The sequence below is a fragment of the Girardinichthys multiradiatus genome, chromosome 2, assembly GCF_021462225.1.
Source record: "Girardinichthys multiradiatus isolate DD_20200921_A chromosome 2, DD_fGirMul_XY1, whole genome shotgun sequence".
NCBI classification, from domain to species: domain Eukaryota; kingdom Metazoa; phylum Chordata; class Actinopteri; order Cyprinodontiformes; family Goodeidae; genus Girardinichthys; species Girardinichthys multiradiatus.
In genome coordinates this window covers 4,867,501-4,883,968 of record NC_061795.1, presented here as the reverse complement: position 1 = coordinate 4,883,968, position 16,468 = coordinate 4,867,501, and the positions used below count along the sequence as shown (strand labels likewise).

Here is a 16,468-nt window from a genome sequence, read left to right as displayed (position 1 = left end):
AGGAAGGATGGTGGAGTTTCTTTAACTTCATTCGGCTCTGGTTACCTTAGCAGATCAAACTGAGGGGATTAATTTATCATATGATGCCATTTTGAGATGTTTGGATGACATTTTTCAAATGATTGGGATGATAATTGCTCTCCAGAACGTTAGCATTGATGACGCCATTGTGGATACCCTAAGAGCCATTGAGAACCGTGTCCGCATGGGAAATGCAGAGCACAGCACCCAAGACTTTAGTGGTGTCTAGCATAACCATCGGGGTTATTGCTGTTATGTTTTCTGTGTCACCCAGCACAGTTCACTGCGGTCAAGTGAGCCGCCATTCACCCCTGTCGATGTTAGCTCTCTTTTAAAGATTCTCACAATTCTGGAGAAATAAATAGCTGAAAGTGACACAAAAGTATATAATAGATAAGAATTAGTAGGCATTTTGACCTGCTCAGTTCATGTGGGGCAGCTTGCTCAGCTGCAGAAAGCTGCATGGAGGGGACAGATGCAGCGAAACCCAGCTGATGACCATTCGAGGGCACTGAAGGAGCAGTAGAGAGTGGTGTAACATCCTGGGCTTGAAAGGCAGAAGCAAGGGTCCGATCCTTGGAAGCAGGAGGGACGTTCCTGCCAGTGCTCTCTGATGCTCAGGCTTGAGTTCTTTAGCAGTTTGCTAAGTTTATCCTGAGGTAGAAAACACCCCCATTCCTCCACCCAGGACCTAGACCTAGGCTTCTCCAGAAGTCTTTTCCATCTCTTCCAGCAACAGTGGAGAAGGCAGGGTCTCCACTACCTCCCCATAAAAGCTCTGGCGTTCTTCTCCTGCTGCTGTATCCACTGGAGCAACTTCCCAGCACTGTCTGATTGGTCCTCATGGCTGGTTCTTTCTATCATATTATGTGAGTTTTTTGCAGGACCAATGTGCAGACAACAGCATAGGTGGAACATAGTGAGTTGAATCTTTCTTTTAATTATATAAAGGCAAACTTATCGCACAGCAGGGGAAGCAGAGGCAATGACAAAGTGTGTTGTAGCCAGGGTAGTGTACAGAACAAACCAGTAGAGAACAATGACAACCAGAGGGTATAAATACTGAGGGAGAGTCCCAGATGGACCAAGGCAGCTAATCAGAGGGGAATCAGAGGCAGCTGGTGGAAAAGAGAGACTGAAGGCAACTGAGGGGGAGTGGCCAACAAACACAGATGACCAGGGAATTTAGTGGAGTTAACAAAAAACATCTAAGTGAACATAAATAAGTAAACAACGGGACTATCAAAAGAACATAAACCGAGAGAAAACAGATCTACAAGAAAATACAAACTAAAACATCTAACATAGGATTCCAGGGAAGTAACAAACAGCTAAGCACCAGAATGAATCTAATAAAACTAAATTAATTGAAATACATGGCAGTGCAGAGAAAAGTAAACAGAACCCAAACGCAAAAACCCAAACACAGGCAGATGACAGATAAGGGCCTTTTGCACAGTCTTAGTCAAGATCCAGCTATGTATGTGTACAGTACCTGTGTATGTTTAGGGTCAGTTGTGTGAGTGATTACTAATTCCACAGTTATATCAGTAATATTCTATTATATCACAAAATATTTTTTTTTTTGTATTTTTCTGAATGGCAAAAGTGAATGTACCGTAGTTAAAAAGCAAATATTAAAATCTTAAGACATACTGAGAAAGGTAATGATTCAGACTGACATTATAGAGTTGAAAATGTTAAAAACGCTATAGACAAAATGTTTGACTAGTCTGTTGTTCAATGAGCGGTTCATCAATTGTGTAATTTAACTAGTAAAAAAGGATAATAAGAGCTACATCAGTTGAAATGTTTGGTATAAACAACAAAAATTGAATATAACAACAAAATAATCACAACTCAAGAACAAAACTGTTCCTTCCTGAGTGTATCACTGGTGTTGCATCATTTCTCAGCATGTGAAAGCTATGAATGCTGTTTTTCTTCATTTCTTGCAGTATTTTAGCTATTGTAGTTTGTATCAAATATTTCTTGTTCGAAAGATCATATCTTTTTAAGTTTTAAATAAAAGGTATGACCTAAAACCAAAGAAAAAAATTTTAAATAGCATAATGTTTATTAGTGAAATACATAGTAAAAACTATTTAACAAACAAAAGACAAATGAACAAGCAGTGGCAACGTAATGGTTATGGCCACCTTGTGTAACTTTCATTCAGAAAGCACAGTAAGATAACTGGTAAAGTTGCAATGTCTAAAATTAAACCCATCTTATCAGCCTAAGTGAGTGGGTGCTGAATGCAGGGCACTGAGGATTTCCTGGTGTTGGGGTTTTGTTAGACTGAAGAGGTCCACTGAATTATGATCTCAATATGCCGTTAACTTCATATTTCTTTAGGAAAAAGGGAAGTAATCTAATCCAATGTTGCAGTTTCAGATCTGAAAGGAAGTTAGGCTTATCTGTCTCATATAAGCTGCAAGTACAAAGTTGCTGCCTTCAGTATTGTATTAATCGAGCAGGTAGGAGCTTGCAGTTTTCAGCTGTTCACATGGATGAGGACCAAAAACTCTTTCTGCTTGCCAGTAATTCCTTGTGAATTTTGCAGCTGTTTTCCATTACACTCTTTACATACAGGTTCTTCTCAAAATATTAGCATACTGTGATAAAGTTAATTATTTTCCATAATGTCATGATGAAAATTTAACATTCATATATTTTAGATTCATTGCACACTAACTGAAATATTTCAGGTCTTTTATTGTCTTAATACGGATGATTTTGGCATACAGCTCATGAAAACCCAAAATTCCTATCTCACAAAATTAGCATATTTCATCCGACCAATAAAAGAAAAGTGTTTTTAATACAAAAAACGTCAACCTTCAAATAATCATGTACAGTTATGCACTCAATACTTGGTCGGGAATCCTTTGGCAGAAATGACTGCTTTAATGCGGCGTGGCATGGAGGCAATCAGCCTGTGGCACTGCTGAGGTCTTATGGAGGCCCAGGATGCTTCGATAGCGGCCTTTAGCTCATCCAGAGTGTTGGGTCTTGAGTCTCTCAACGTTCTCTTCACAATATCCCACAGATTCTCTATGGGGTTCAGGTCAGGAGAGTTGGTAGGCCAATTGAGCACAGTGATACCATGGTCAGTAAACCATTTACCAGTGGTTTTGGCACTGTGAGCAGGTGCCAGGTCGTGCTGAATAATGAAATCTTCATCTCCATAAAGCTTTGCAGTAGATGGAAGCATGAAGTGCTCCAAAATCTCCTGATAGCTAGCTGCATTGACCCTGCCCTTGATAAAACACAGTGGACCAACAGCAGCAGCTGACACAGCACCCCAGACCATCACTGACTGTGGGTACTTGACACTGGACTTCTGGCATTTTGGCATTTCCTTCTCCCCAGTCTTCCTCCAGACTCTGGCACCTTGATTTCCGAATGACATGCAGAATTTGCTTTTCAAAAAAGTACTTTGGACCTCTGAGCAACAGTCCAGTGCTGCTTCTCTGTAGCCCAGGTCAGGCGCTTCTGCCGCTGTTTCTGTTTCAAAAGAGGCTTGACCCGGGGAATGCGGCACCTGTAGCCCATTTCCTGCACACGCCTGTGCACGGTGGCTCTGGATGTTTCTACTCCAGACTCAGTCCACTGCTTCTGCAGGTCCCCCAAGGTCTGGAATCGGCCCTTCTCCACAATCTTCCTCAGGGTCCGGTCGCCTCTTCTCGTTGTGCAGCGTTTTCTGCCACACTTTTTCCTTCCCACAGACTTCCCACTGAGGTGCCTTGATACAGCACTCTGGGAACAGCCTATTCGTTCAGAAATGTCTTTCTGTGTCTTACCCTCTTGCTTGAGGGTGTCAATAGTGGCCTTCTGGACAGCAGTCAGGTCGGCAGTCTTACCCATGATTGGGGTTTTGAGTGATGAACCAGGCTGGGAGTTTTAAAGGCCTCAGGAATCTTTTGCAGGTGTTTAGAGTTAACTCGTTGATTCAGATGATTAGGTTCATAGCTCGTTTAGAGACCCTTTTAATGATATGCTAATTTTGTGAGATAGGAATTTTGGGTTTTCATGAGCTGAATGCCAAAATCATCCGTATTAAGACAATAAAAGACCTGAAATATTTCAGTTAGTGTGCAATGAATCTAAAATATATGAATGTTAAATTTTCATCATGACATTATGGAAAATAATGAACTTTATCACAATATGCTAATATTTTGAGAAGGACCTGTATAGTAGCTTATCAGCTTAGTTAGGTAGTTGTGTTTTTGCAAGAAAACAAACAGGTGAAAAGTGACCTGAGACCTTGTGTAGGAAAATAATGTCAAGGATTCTATTTGAACACATTACATTTCAACATCCACCAAAAGTATGTAAAATGTTACGTGTTATTCAGTGTTTATATTTTTTTAAAAGTCGCTGCTTACATTGGCAAACTTGCCAAAACTGGATTCTAATTTAGTGATATGGAACCTCAGAAATGTCACAATTTGTGCACATATTTCACAGATCTTTCACATGTCTTCACCATGATGTTAGGATGAACTAAAATGATGTTTTATTACACAGACTAAGTGCCACAAACTGTCAGAGCATGCAATATTTATGACCCTGAAGCCAAGTTTTAGGACCGTATAAGCTTTCAGATAATGCAGTAAGGGTTGCAGAACCCAAGGAGAGAGGTTTGCAGAAATTGCAGCACTCATCAAAGTAAGAAGTTTAGAATTCTCTGTGCTCTGTGTTGTGATCCTAATGCAAGCTATATGTCAAAATGCCTTCAGTTCTGTCTAAATGCATTTCATTTGTAGGCCACTATCAGTATTGCATTATCTGCATCAGATTATGCTGATAAACACATTACTAAAGTAGTTCCTCAAGTGAAGGATCTTAATCTGCTAGCTTAGATCTCCTTATGTCTTTGAAATGAACCAATTGTAATTCATGAGTTAAAGTGTTAAATCTTTGAAAAGGTGGGACTCCAAATTCAACCTTCATTTTCCTCTTAGGATACAACAGTCCACTCTAAGACCTTAAAGAAGTACACTCCCTTCAACCAGTAATTTCTTTTTTTGCCTTGGAACTGTCTCTGTCGGACAACAGGGTTTGAAAAAGTATTAAAATATATTGTTCTTAACTGCTATGGAACGAAATGTGGAAATTGCTTCCCTGAATCCCCCCTGGTGGGGTTGCGATGTCTAACTATAGAGTCAGACTAATGGTGCGTTCACAGTGAACGCGGATTCTGCAAATATTTTGCGTCATTTGTGTGCTGTTGCTCGCTTCACATTCTACGTGAACTCCGCGTTGCCAAATGGCAACAAACGGCAACGCTTCGCCACGTCATCAAATAGAAGGAGCTTCTATCTGCTGCTTGCTGGTTTCAACTGAACATGGCGGACATGGATTTCACGGACCTAATTACGGTGTTTTACCTGTGGAGAGCCAAAAAATGTCGCCGATGTCCCGGGGTTCACCAGATTCTTAAGGGATGGGAACAGTTCGGAGAGTACCACCACCTACTCCAAGAGCTGCGTCTGGATGACGGACGATTTCAGCGGTACTTCTGTCTATCCAGGACCCAGTTCGAAGATCTGCTGTCCCGTGTTGGGAGACGAATCGGCCTCCGGGACACCAACAACCGGCACTATATCCCCGCTGCTGAACGCCAGTCCATCTGTCTTCGGTGAGTAAATAAATCTCAGCTCAGTAAAAAAACAGACGATTTTTAATGTCCACATCTCCTAAATATAAGATATTTGTGCCTGAACATAACCAGGCCAGGTCCTTTCTGTACTTGTCTCAGTAAAAGTAATTAGTTGAGTCATAAAACTTTGGCTTGCTGCACACCGTCACTATGATCTGCTCCTCCATCTTCACTGACAACCGCTTGTTCTCCGCTGTGGTCCTTCACCCTACGTCACAGCCACATCCAGTCCCTGATTGGTTGACGCGACACGAATTTAGAAAAAAGTTCAGATTTTTCAACTCGTCCATTGCGCCTTCCGCACCGTGTCCTTCGTCTCCTTCACACCGCCTCGCGCCGCTCCACTCGTGAACACGCCTCTACATAGGGATAACATGTAAATCGGCCGCTCCTATCGCAGAATCCGCATTCGGTGTGAACGCACCATAATACAGACACAGAACCAGCAACAAGAAGAAAGCCCGATTGAAACAAAGGACTTGTTTATGATTCTGTTGTAATATTAGTTGCTTGTTTACCGAACTTTGTCAATAATTTAATTTTAAAGTTCCATCAGAGCTTTATCTTGTTTTATATTTGTGCACCTGTGGTACAGACAGAACCCAGTCTATATAGAAAGATTACCTTATTTTAGATTCAGGTGTTAACAGATACACAGATGTTCTATATTGAGCCACACTTACCACTAATTACATCTTGCATTCATAAGTACCGTGGACCTTTTGGTAAAAAAGCTGTTATGTTCACTCACTGTCCACTTTATTAGGTACACCTCGCTAGTACCGGGTTGGACCCTCTTTTGCCTTCAGAACTGCCTTAATCCTTCGTGGCATAGATTCAACAAGGTACAAGAAACATTCCTCAGAGAGTTTGGTCCATATTGACATGATAGCATCACACAGATGCTGCAGATTTATCGGCTGCTCATCCATGATGCGAATCTCCCGTTCCACCACATCCCAAAGGTGCTCTATTGGATTGAGATCTGGTGACTATGGAGGCCATTTGGGTACAGTGAACTCATTGTCATGTTCAAGAAACCGGTCTGAGATGATTTGTGCTTTATGACATGGCGTGTTATCCTGCTGCAAGTAATGATCAGAAGATGGGTACACTGTGGTCATAAAGGGATGGAAATGGTCAGCAAAATGCTCAGGTAGGCTGTGCCGTTGACACAATGCTCAATTGGTACTAAGGGGCCCAAGGTGTGCCAAGAAAATATCCCCCACACCAATACACCACCAGCCTGAACCGTTGATACAAGGCAGGATGGATCCATGCTTTCATGTTGTTGATGTCAAATTCTGACCCTACCATCCGAATGTCGCAGCAGAAATCAAGACTCATCAGACCAGGCGACGTTTTTCCAATCTTCTATTGTCCAATTTTGGTGGGCCTGTGCGAATTGTAGCCTCAGTTGCCTGTTCTTAGCTGACAGGAGTGGCACCCGGTGTGGTCTTCTGCTGCTGTAGCCCATCCGCCTCAAGGTTTGACGTGTTGTGCATTCAGAGATGCTCTTCTGCATGCCTTGGTTGTAATGAGTGGTTATTGGGGCCTGCCATAGCAATGCATAGGAGTTTATTATTATTTTTATTCCGTCCACTTTAATGCGGCCCGAACCGTAACGCGCACCCTCACAATATATATATCAAAACGTCCAGCTCTGTCTCGAGATGTGTGCTAGTACTTTTATTGGTGTTTCGGGTTACCATGGCGACGTAATTAACGAAAAACCATCCCCCAAAATCCCATAGAAATGAATGGAGTCAGGAGAGGAAGGAATCCTCAAAATTCACTGTTTTTGAGGCTCTGCTGTATCGGCATACTTTCATCTAGAAACACAGTTTAACTTTCAGTTTGTAGAGAAATCCACAGGCTTTTCAGAAGTGAAAACGGTTTGTTGATAACTGCTACGGTTTCTCTAAAATTAGACTTCAAGCGCCACAAAATTTCTGAGAAAATCCCACTCCTACAGTGGAGATGGCAGTTACTAGAGTGTAGAAAGCGGGGATTTTTTCAGGAAAAAAGATTTTTAACTTGCCCTCACGGCCACAGATTTTGCTCTAAAGTCACCATTTTCGGTCAGTTTGTAGTGCCGGGCCTCTGCTTTCACACAATATCTGTAAAATTGTTCTAGGTCTCACGGTTTTCTCTCAGACCCCCTCAATCGCTAAGAGTCCGAAGAATTCTGTAGGCCTTCTCCCATGTATTTTCAATGAGAGTTTGACCAGTAATCCGTGAGTGAAACCATTTCTTTCCATCGTCCTATTTCATACTTTGAATGACATAGAGCTACGAAAATCTCCATGATTGGGGACGAGGGATGGCTGTCGCCCACAGTTTGAAAATACCATGTACGGTTTCCGTGAAATTAGAATTTGTTCGGGAGCATGTTCAGGCATTTTTGTCTTTTTCTCCATTTTCCTTCTCTTTTCACCTAGTGTTGTGTCTTTATTATTATATTTACAACAAAAAAGGATGAATATTAATGTTCCCCTGTCCGTTCTGATAAAACCGATCCAAAAATGACATCATAGCCCCTACGGTTTCCGAGTTATGGGCAGGAGTTCGGGAGCATGCGCCTCCATGTTATAAAGCCAGGCCAGGGGCAGACACAGTGTCCTGCTGTGTGAACAGTGTTACCAGGTGAGAAACGTAGGATTATCGTACTAGAGACAAAAAATTATCGTATTTTGAGGGAAATTATCGTACACTCGTCATAACCTAAATAACAAGTCTGTTGATGTGTTGAATAGCGTCTAACAGGCACTCGCAGCTTTGTGGCGTCAGTACGGAATGGATTTATCAACAGCTGCAGCCCCACAGTGCCAGGCTCTGCTTCTTCTTCTTTTGTTTTTTTCTTTTCCTCAATCATGGGTGGGCGCAGTGGACTATTCAGCCAATGATGGCCATTGTTCTGAGGCCAACGCATCACGTCACACGTAGGTCACATTTAGAAAAGCACGATTGGCTGGAATTTCCAGCATTTGTTTCCGAATCCGGACACAGATGCCTTCAAGGTTCACAAAAAAACTCCGACAGACTTTGGCAATAGGCTGATGACGACTGATTACAACCACACATTCACGGAATGGTCAAATTATCGTACATTTGGCCTTTTTTAGGAATATTGATCGTACAGAGAGCAAAATTATTGTACAAATACGATAATTATCGTACCCTGGCAACACTGTGCGTGAGTGAGAAACGGCAGGTGTCAAGTTACACTGACACTCTTTGCTGATTGGCTGATTCATTCCTCACTGTTCTATTTATAGCTCTGTGTATCTCCTACTGTATATGTCTGGATGTGATTCTGTCTTTCTTTCTGCCTCTATTTTCTCTGTGTCTCACACACCCACACACGCCCACACACACACACACACACACACACACACACACACACACACACACACACACACACACACACAGACACACACTCACATCCATGGATTACTATCTTTTTGAGGACTTTGCATTGACTTCCACTGATTTTCATTCATTTCTATGGCTTAAACCTGACTCGATCCCTAACCCTTTGACCATCTTCATAGGAGGCAACTACATGGTGGCCTTTTTGTGTGGGGAACTTAAACAGCATGTACTGCTGTTCCAACATCCAGACAACAGTGATTGACCCTAAAGGGCAATTTCTTTCATCAACCTTCCATGGTTACTAATGATTTTTTAAAGCTGACAATAGCATACACAATGGTTTTAGAATAGCAAGCATGCTCTATATAACTAATAGAAATAACCCAGACCTGAAAGGACAACCATGCTAGATTTTCAAAATAAAACAAAACATGCTCTACAAAATAAAAGCCTTTACACTTTAAACAATAGATGATTGCAGGACTGGGCATTACACTAATGTTGGAGCTCACCCGGTGTTGGAATTGGGACTATGCTGGTTCTTTGAAATAAGGGTTACTGAAACCTTTAAAATAAAAGCCTCAACTCCCCATAGTTAGTATTGATTTTTCAAGCTGATAATAGCATACACAATCATTTTAAAATAGCAAATAGGTTCTATATAACTAATTGAACTAACCCAGACTTGAAAGAACAACCACGGTACATTTTCAAAATAAGACAAAACATGCTCTAAAAAAATAAAAGCCTTTACATTTTAAATTATAAATAATTGCAGGACTGGGCATTACACTAATGTTGGAGCTCACCCAGTGTTGGAAACGGGATAATGTTGGTCTTTTGAAATAAGGCTTACTGAAACTTTCAAAACAAAAGCCTCAACCTTCCGTAGTTACTATTCATTTTTTAGGACGATAATAGCATAGACAAGGATTTTTAAATAGCAAGCAGGTTCTGTATAACTAATGGAACTAACCTAGAACTGACAGGTCAACTATGCTGGACTTTCAAAATATGACCTTTTTGGGTGTGAAAACTTGTATCTTGTGTTTATCACTCATAAGACCTTGTACATAAGACCACTATTCCTATGATGACGTGTTGTAAATGAAAATATCTTTGACGCCTGAGTGTACTCATAATTGTACTTCATAAAAGACCTTATAGCAGAAAATCGAAAGAAGTTGCTATTTAAGTGAAATGAGAAAAAGTACAATGATGACATGAACAAGGCTAATTCTTTTACTTTCATTACATTTTGTTTTCTTTGATTTATTACATTGTTTTATTATAATTGTACTCTACCATGGTTAGTGGTCGCCTTGGGCGGAGGGGCCGTGTGAGTACTTTTCCCACAATATAATCTGCTTTCCGTCCGTGGGTTTTCGCTCACACACAGTGTTTTCTTTTTACATGTATCTAATCATGACCTTATTCGTGATAAAAAAAGGTAGACTGTTGGGTGTGAAAACTTGTATCTTGTGTTTATCACTCAAAAGACCTTGTACATTCTGAGCTACACATGTGAAACTAGACACAGAGGCTGAATCGTACCGTGTTTTGCTATCTTCTAAAACCAGCCTCTTCACACACACACACACACACACACACACACACACACACACACACACACACCCTAACTGTCTGAACTGTCCGTTGAACTGTGTTTGAACCAGCATATAAATAAAGAGAGAGGGTGTCAACACTTTGTAGTTCGCACTGCAGAGTGTGGACTGCCCTTGCTGCAAGATTAACAGAGACTCTGTGTCCTTCCTCTGAGTTGACTAAATAATACCTGACAGACCTAGACATACTTTAAAGAATAAAAGTATTCACACCTCACACCGTGATAATTGCAGCATTGGTCTTAACACTACTGCTGGGACTCAGTGCTTTATCCTTTCAAAATAAAATTGACTGATCTTTACAAAATAAAACCCTCAACATTTCTTAGTTGGCGCCTGCCATAGCAATAAACGGAAGGGAGTGAATGGGCTTTCTTCACTTCCTCCAGTGCTATTGCAAAGAGTCACCTATTATTATCCACATCTAAACTGGATTGTTTATTATGTATATTTATTGAGACCTGCCATGGCAATGCAAGGAGGCATAAGCTTAACTCGGCCACAGATTGGCTCTGGTCCGAGAAGCACGCACTAAGAGGCAGGCCCCGTCTAAATTTCTTCAGAAATTTTCTAGTTTGAGTTACTCTTGCCTTTCTATCAGCTCGAACCATTTGCGCCCTCAGAAGTGCTGCTCACTGGATATTTTCTCTCTTTCGGACCATTCTCTGTAGACCCTAGATATGGTAGTGTGTGAAAATCCCAGTACATCAGCAGTTTCTGAAAAAACCAGCCCGTCTGGCACCAACAACCATGCCACGTTCAAAGTCACTTAAATCACCTTTTTTCCCCATTCTGATTCTCGGTTTGAACTGCAGCAGATCATTTTGACCATGTCTACATGCCTAAATGCATTGAGTTGCTGCCATGTGATTGGGTGATTAGAAATTTGCATTAATGAGCAGTTGGACAGGTGTACCTAATAAAGTGTATGTTTCTGCAGGTGTAGAAGCAAGTAGAGTGTTATCTTGTATTCTCTTCATCCTTCTTTCTCTCCTCCATTCTTTTCTCCTTCTCGCCCTTTTTCCTTTTTGCCCCACCTCTCTGTCTTTCGTCCTCTTATTTTTTCCCTTTTGTTTCTATGTCCGTGTCCAACAACTGAAATAATCCCAAAGCAGTTTCTAATAAAGTTTATTTTATAAATATCAAGCAGAGCATTAACATGTTAGCTGTAATGCTCCACTTGTTAAAGTAAATCTGCTGGGCTTCTTCTTGGCACACAATTCTGAGCGCCACTCTGCTGAACAGGACACGGTTGTTAAAAAAAAAAAGAAGAAAGATTACCTTTTGGTATTGTTTTAAGTTTGATTCTGAATTTATCTAAGGCTTTTTACTGGCGTCGGAACACACTGGACCACAAAGGCAATCCACCTTTTGAATTCTCCTTTTTCCTCTCCATACCTTTCCTTTAAAGTTAAGCCCAGTTTAAGATTCAGAGAGAGAATAACTGATGTGCCTTTGATAAAGTTAAGCATTTATTTATCTAATGATTTATCTAATGTCCTAGAACAGTCATTCTCAGATCCCATCAAAATCTTCCTTTAAGTAGATTTCATGTTCTTATGTCTTGTGTTGTAATAAATCATTAGGATAATTAGTCAATCAGTCATTTTCTACAGCTTATTCCATAGTGGGTCGCGGGGAAGCTGGTGCCTATCTCCAGCAGTCTACGGGCGAGAGGCGGGGTACACCCTAGACAGGTCACCAGTCCATCAGTAAAAGGCTAATTATGGGTAAAATTTATTAAATCCTTCCAATATAATTTAACTTAACTTGAAGTTTCAAGCTTGTGTTTATTGATTTTGACTACTAATCTTGACACTTTCCTGAGAGTGATAAGATCTTCCATATTAGCGTAGTAGCCATATCAATTGCTCCATTAAATGTTCCTTAATTTATTCATTTTTATCATTCGCTACTCTAATGTCAAGCTCTATAAAAGCCAAGATTAAATCATGTGCAGAATTTTTTAATGACCAAAATAAACAACAAAAACGAGTTTTAAAATCAAGTTGTTAGTTATGCATTTAATGCATTGGATGTGCTTTTCTGCTAACACATACAGTTTAAAGCACATTGTTCTCAGGCAGTTGTGTTGAAATAAGATAGGAGCATTGATTCTGTCTCACTGCACTGAGAGAGAGGAAGCTGAGACACACTTAATATTGACTTACCGCATTCCAACTTGACTTGCAACCAATGGTATACAAAGACTACTGCATCGCTCTACTGTTCCCAGTCAGTCATGTGAAAAATTAACACGGTCAAACTGTAAAGATTTCAGTGGAATGTCAGCATTAATGCAAATAAAAGGGTAAAAATATAAAGCTAAAAGTTAATAAAACTTGCCACCCTTTTTATTTCTGGGAATGATTTGACAACTGTTTGATTAGAAATTCTAAAAAGAAGGAAAACATTGTTTCTGCTTTAGTTGTCAAGAAAACAGAAAATAGCTTGTTTGCTCTGCTGAAAATACTTAAAACAGGGATTTCAAAGCATAACATTTGGTGCGGTATCTCCAGGCTGGCTTGAGAACGAGAGCAGCCGGTGACATTCCTCTGTCGCACAGCAAGGTCGAGGTGAGCACACATGACCTCGCAGACTGGACAATAAAAGACTGGCTTTAGCCCATCTAGTTTCACACAGTTGGTCATGATGAGGGGACTGATCGCATTCACCGCGCTGTTTGTTGCCGTTCTCGCCAAGGAGACCTTTGAGGGGTAAGTGGGGCCTGATGAAACCCTCTTGATGCTGTACAGGATGTTTGTGTGATGATGTTTTCTGAAGCCTGCACAGCATTACAGTAACCTACATATGTATATAATAATATGTAGTAGTGGTAAGGTACAATACCTATTTGGCAAGAGTATGATCAATTACATGACCATGGAACCCCAGTATGGAAAAACAATGAATGGAGGGTGTTCAGCACTTCCTTGCCCAGGATGGACCTGATCAGTTTACTTGATCATTTCATTCCTTCCTTCTTCCATTTCGTACCTGTAAAGAAAACAGTTGTCACAAAGGCACTTGATCATCCTTGTCTATCATGATGTTTTTCTTGTTAATTATTTTCTTCAGTTGTGGAATTAAGAAATCCTAAAAATGTTGAAATTTCATGCAGAATTTCATTTAATTTGGGTGGACTCTATGATGGTGAGCTGCCCGGGTCCTGCTGCAGCAAAACATTTCCAAACTATGAGACCTTCAGTTCTATACTTAACAGTTTCTACGGGGTTCTTTTCCTGGAATGGAGTTCTAATAATTCAGTTTTTAGACTGATCTGTCCAAAGCACACGGCCATGGTCTTTGTTTACATTCTCTCTTACACACTTTAGTCTGGCCTTTGTGTTTTTCTTAAATGTTTTCTCCTTGCTCACCTCCAATGAAAGTTAAACTTGATTGTACAGGCATGTGGGTCCTTTTACATACATTTTGGAAAGATCTTTTCTTTAGTTTTTATTGTTTGGTTTTATAACCTGAATGTTATACTGTTAAAATGGATCTTAGCTATATGTCTTAATATGTTAGAAAAACATGCAGGGTTTCACTGGGTGCCTTAATGTTTTTTTCATGTCACTGGACATTTCTAAGCATGTCCTCCAGTCCCTTCTGTTGATGGAATCTTAGAATAAACAAGCTAAAGTTCTGATTTTAGGGAAACCAGTTTATTTTAATCAGTTGATCAGTTGTGTCATTTTAATAGAGCTTCAGGACATTTATGTAGTGTTCAAGTTATTTTGATTTTGGTGGCTTAAGTACTACACACAAATAGGAATGGAAACAGTGACAACTATGGACAAAATGTAATCTATGTACCGTATTTTCCGCACTATAAGGCGCACTTAAAAACCTTTAATTTTTTCAAAAAATGACAGTGCGCCTTGTAATCCGGAGCGCCTTATATATGGATCAATTGGTTAATTGGTTGATCCATACTGGTTGTACACGGCGCTCTGTCAAAATGTTTCAGTACGACTGGTAAACTACAAAGCCGCACCGCTTGCAGCATTACGGCTACCGTAGTCAGGGGCGTCGCCGAAGTAATAGCGGTAAACACCTGTACTGTGCTTACTCCTAGTCCAACACCACTTGTGTGTGTATAACGTTTGAATGTACTGTTGCAGGAATTGCCTGAACTATATGTGATTAGAAGTTCAGTGTGTGGGGTGTATGTTTCGTGTGTGTGTGGAAGATGTTGACATTACTCCTCCGGACAGAGGTGGCGCTGTGTGCTGCCGTAGCTGAGAATCAAGAGTGAAGGAGTGACGTCGGTATTATTGTGTGTGTGGGGTGGGTAGAGACGGCGACCGGAGCAGCGGTGTATGAGTCTGTAAGCCCTGTGTTTTTACGTGCTGCAAAGTCATTAAAAAGAACCCCGAATCTCGTCAACAACTCAGTGTTTTGATGCTGTTTCTTCATGCTCAACTCAGCAACGTATGAGTGAGGGAGTTAACCCCGAGGAAACTAGTAACTTCGGCCCTGGAGAAAGCGTCTCCCCTGTGTCATCAGACTACGGTCAGGGGACAGAAACAGGAAAGGTTAACAGTACTAACGTTTGATTTAGTGCATCAAACTGTTTCTTTTACGTGTTTACTGAATCAGGGAAAAGTTCCCTTTCACGTTTTAACTAACGTTTGATTTCAACTTCATAGACTCCAATGCATTTGGCTCTATTCAATATAATTCTATGTAGAGGAGACCTTACCATGAGAGTGAATGGAGTTATCAGAACGCTGGTTTGTAGTGTATTAATAAAGTTTGACTGACTGACTTATCTGACTGTTTTGTTGACATTCTCTTTAGCACAGCTCCATCTAGTGGATGCATAACGCAACCCCAGTCAAACGTTTGACTGCAGTAGCTTCTATTCTATGCGCCTTATAATCCGGTGCGCCCTATATATGAAAAAAGTTCTAAAATAGGCCATTCATTGAAGGTGCGCCTTATAATCCGGTGCGCCTTATAGTGCGGAAAATACGGTAGATCCAAAGTGAATCTCCAACTCACTGGTTTCACTGGTTTCTTCTAGAAACACAATTCTTTCTTACTGATTTAAAAGTAAGAGCGATACAGTTCCACATTTAAATGGTCTGTTCCCATCATAGCTTTTAATGTTGAATTAATCCAAGCACTGGTAAAACTGTGCTATATTCTCAAAATATTTGAATTTGTTGGCATGCTTCATTTACTGCTGTGAAAACTTTGTAACGTGGATTACAAAGCATTGAACCTAAGATGCTACCCTGTGTGCCCTGTGAAGCTGGGTGTTGTTCACAGAACATAGCATTTTGTCTATAGCTGGATGCTAACTTTTCTTGAAGCTTTACGTATTCCCTCAGCCACACTGTATGTTTAACATATAGTAAGGCTAAAGATAAAATGTTAATAACAATTTTCCCTTTTGAGGTATTGTTTCCAGCTGATGGAAGCCATTTGCATAGCAAAGCTATACTTTAGCTTTCCCAATTTATTGTTTTCCGATATTTTGGCTTTCATTTGCAGACATCAGGTGCTTCGGATTGTCCCAAAGAATGAGGTCCAGCTGTCTCTTCTTAAGAACCTGGAGGAAATGATAGAGTTTGAGGTTATTTATAACCCCCTAATATTAGTTAAAAATATATTTTTAGTAAAGAGTAAACAGTATATTTTGTCTTCATACAGTATTTTTACCACATTTAATGTTTGTGCTTATTTCAGCTGGACATCTGGAAAGGGGTGACTGGTGTGTCTCTCCCTGTAGATGTCAGAGTTCCCCCTCACACACTGCTGTTTTTCA

At 40.5% G+C, this 16,468-nt stretch overlaps 1 protein-coding gene across 1 annotated transcript in view; it reads left to right on the top strand.

The window, feature by feature from the left end:
• The first annotated feature begins 13,263 nt into the window (after window positions 1-13,263).
• LOC124878878 (carboxypeptidase A1-like) overlaps window positions 13,264-16,468 on the top strand; it is an 8,805-nt gene continuing 5,600 nt past the window's right edge. Inside the window, exons 1-3 of the mRNA XM_047383056.1 lie at window positions 13,264-13,409; window positions 16,195-16,276; window positions 16,390-16,468. The exon at window positions 16,390-16,468 is cut by the window's right edge and continues 56 nt beyond it. Of these exons, the coding sequence (XP_047239012.1) occupies window positions 13,342-13,409; window positions 16,195-16,276; window positions 16,390-16,468 (229 nt within the window). The 5' untranslated portion in view covers window positions 13,264-13,341. The remainder of the gene's footprint in view (window positions 13,410-16,194; window positions 16,277-16,389) is intronic.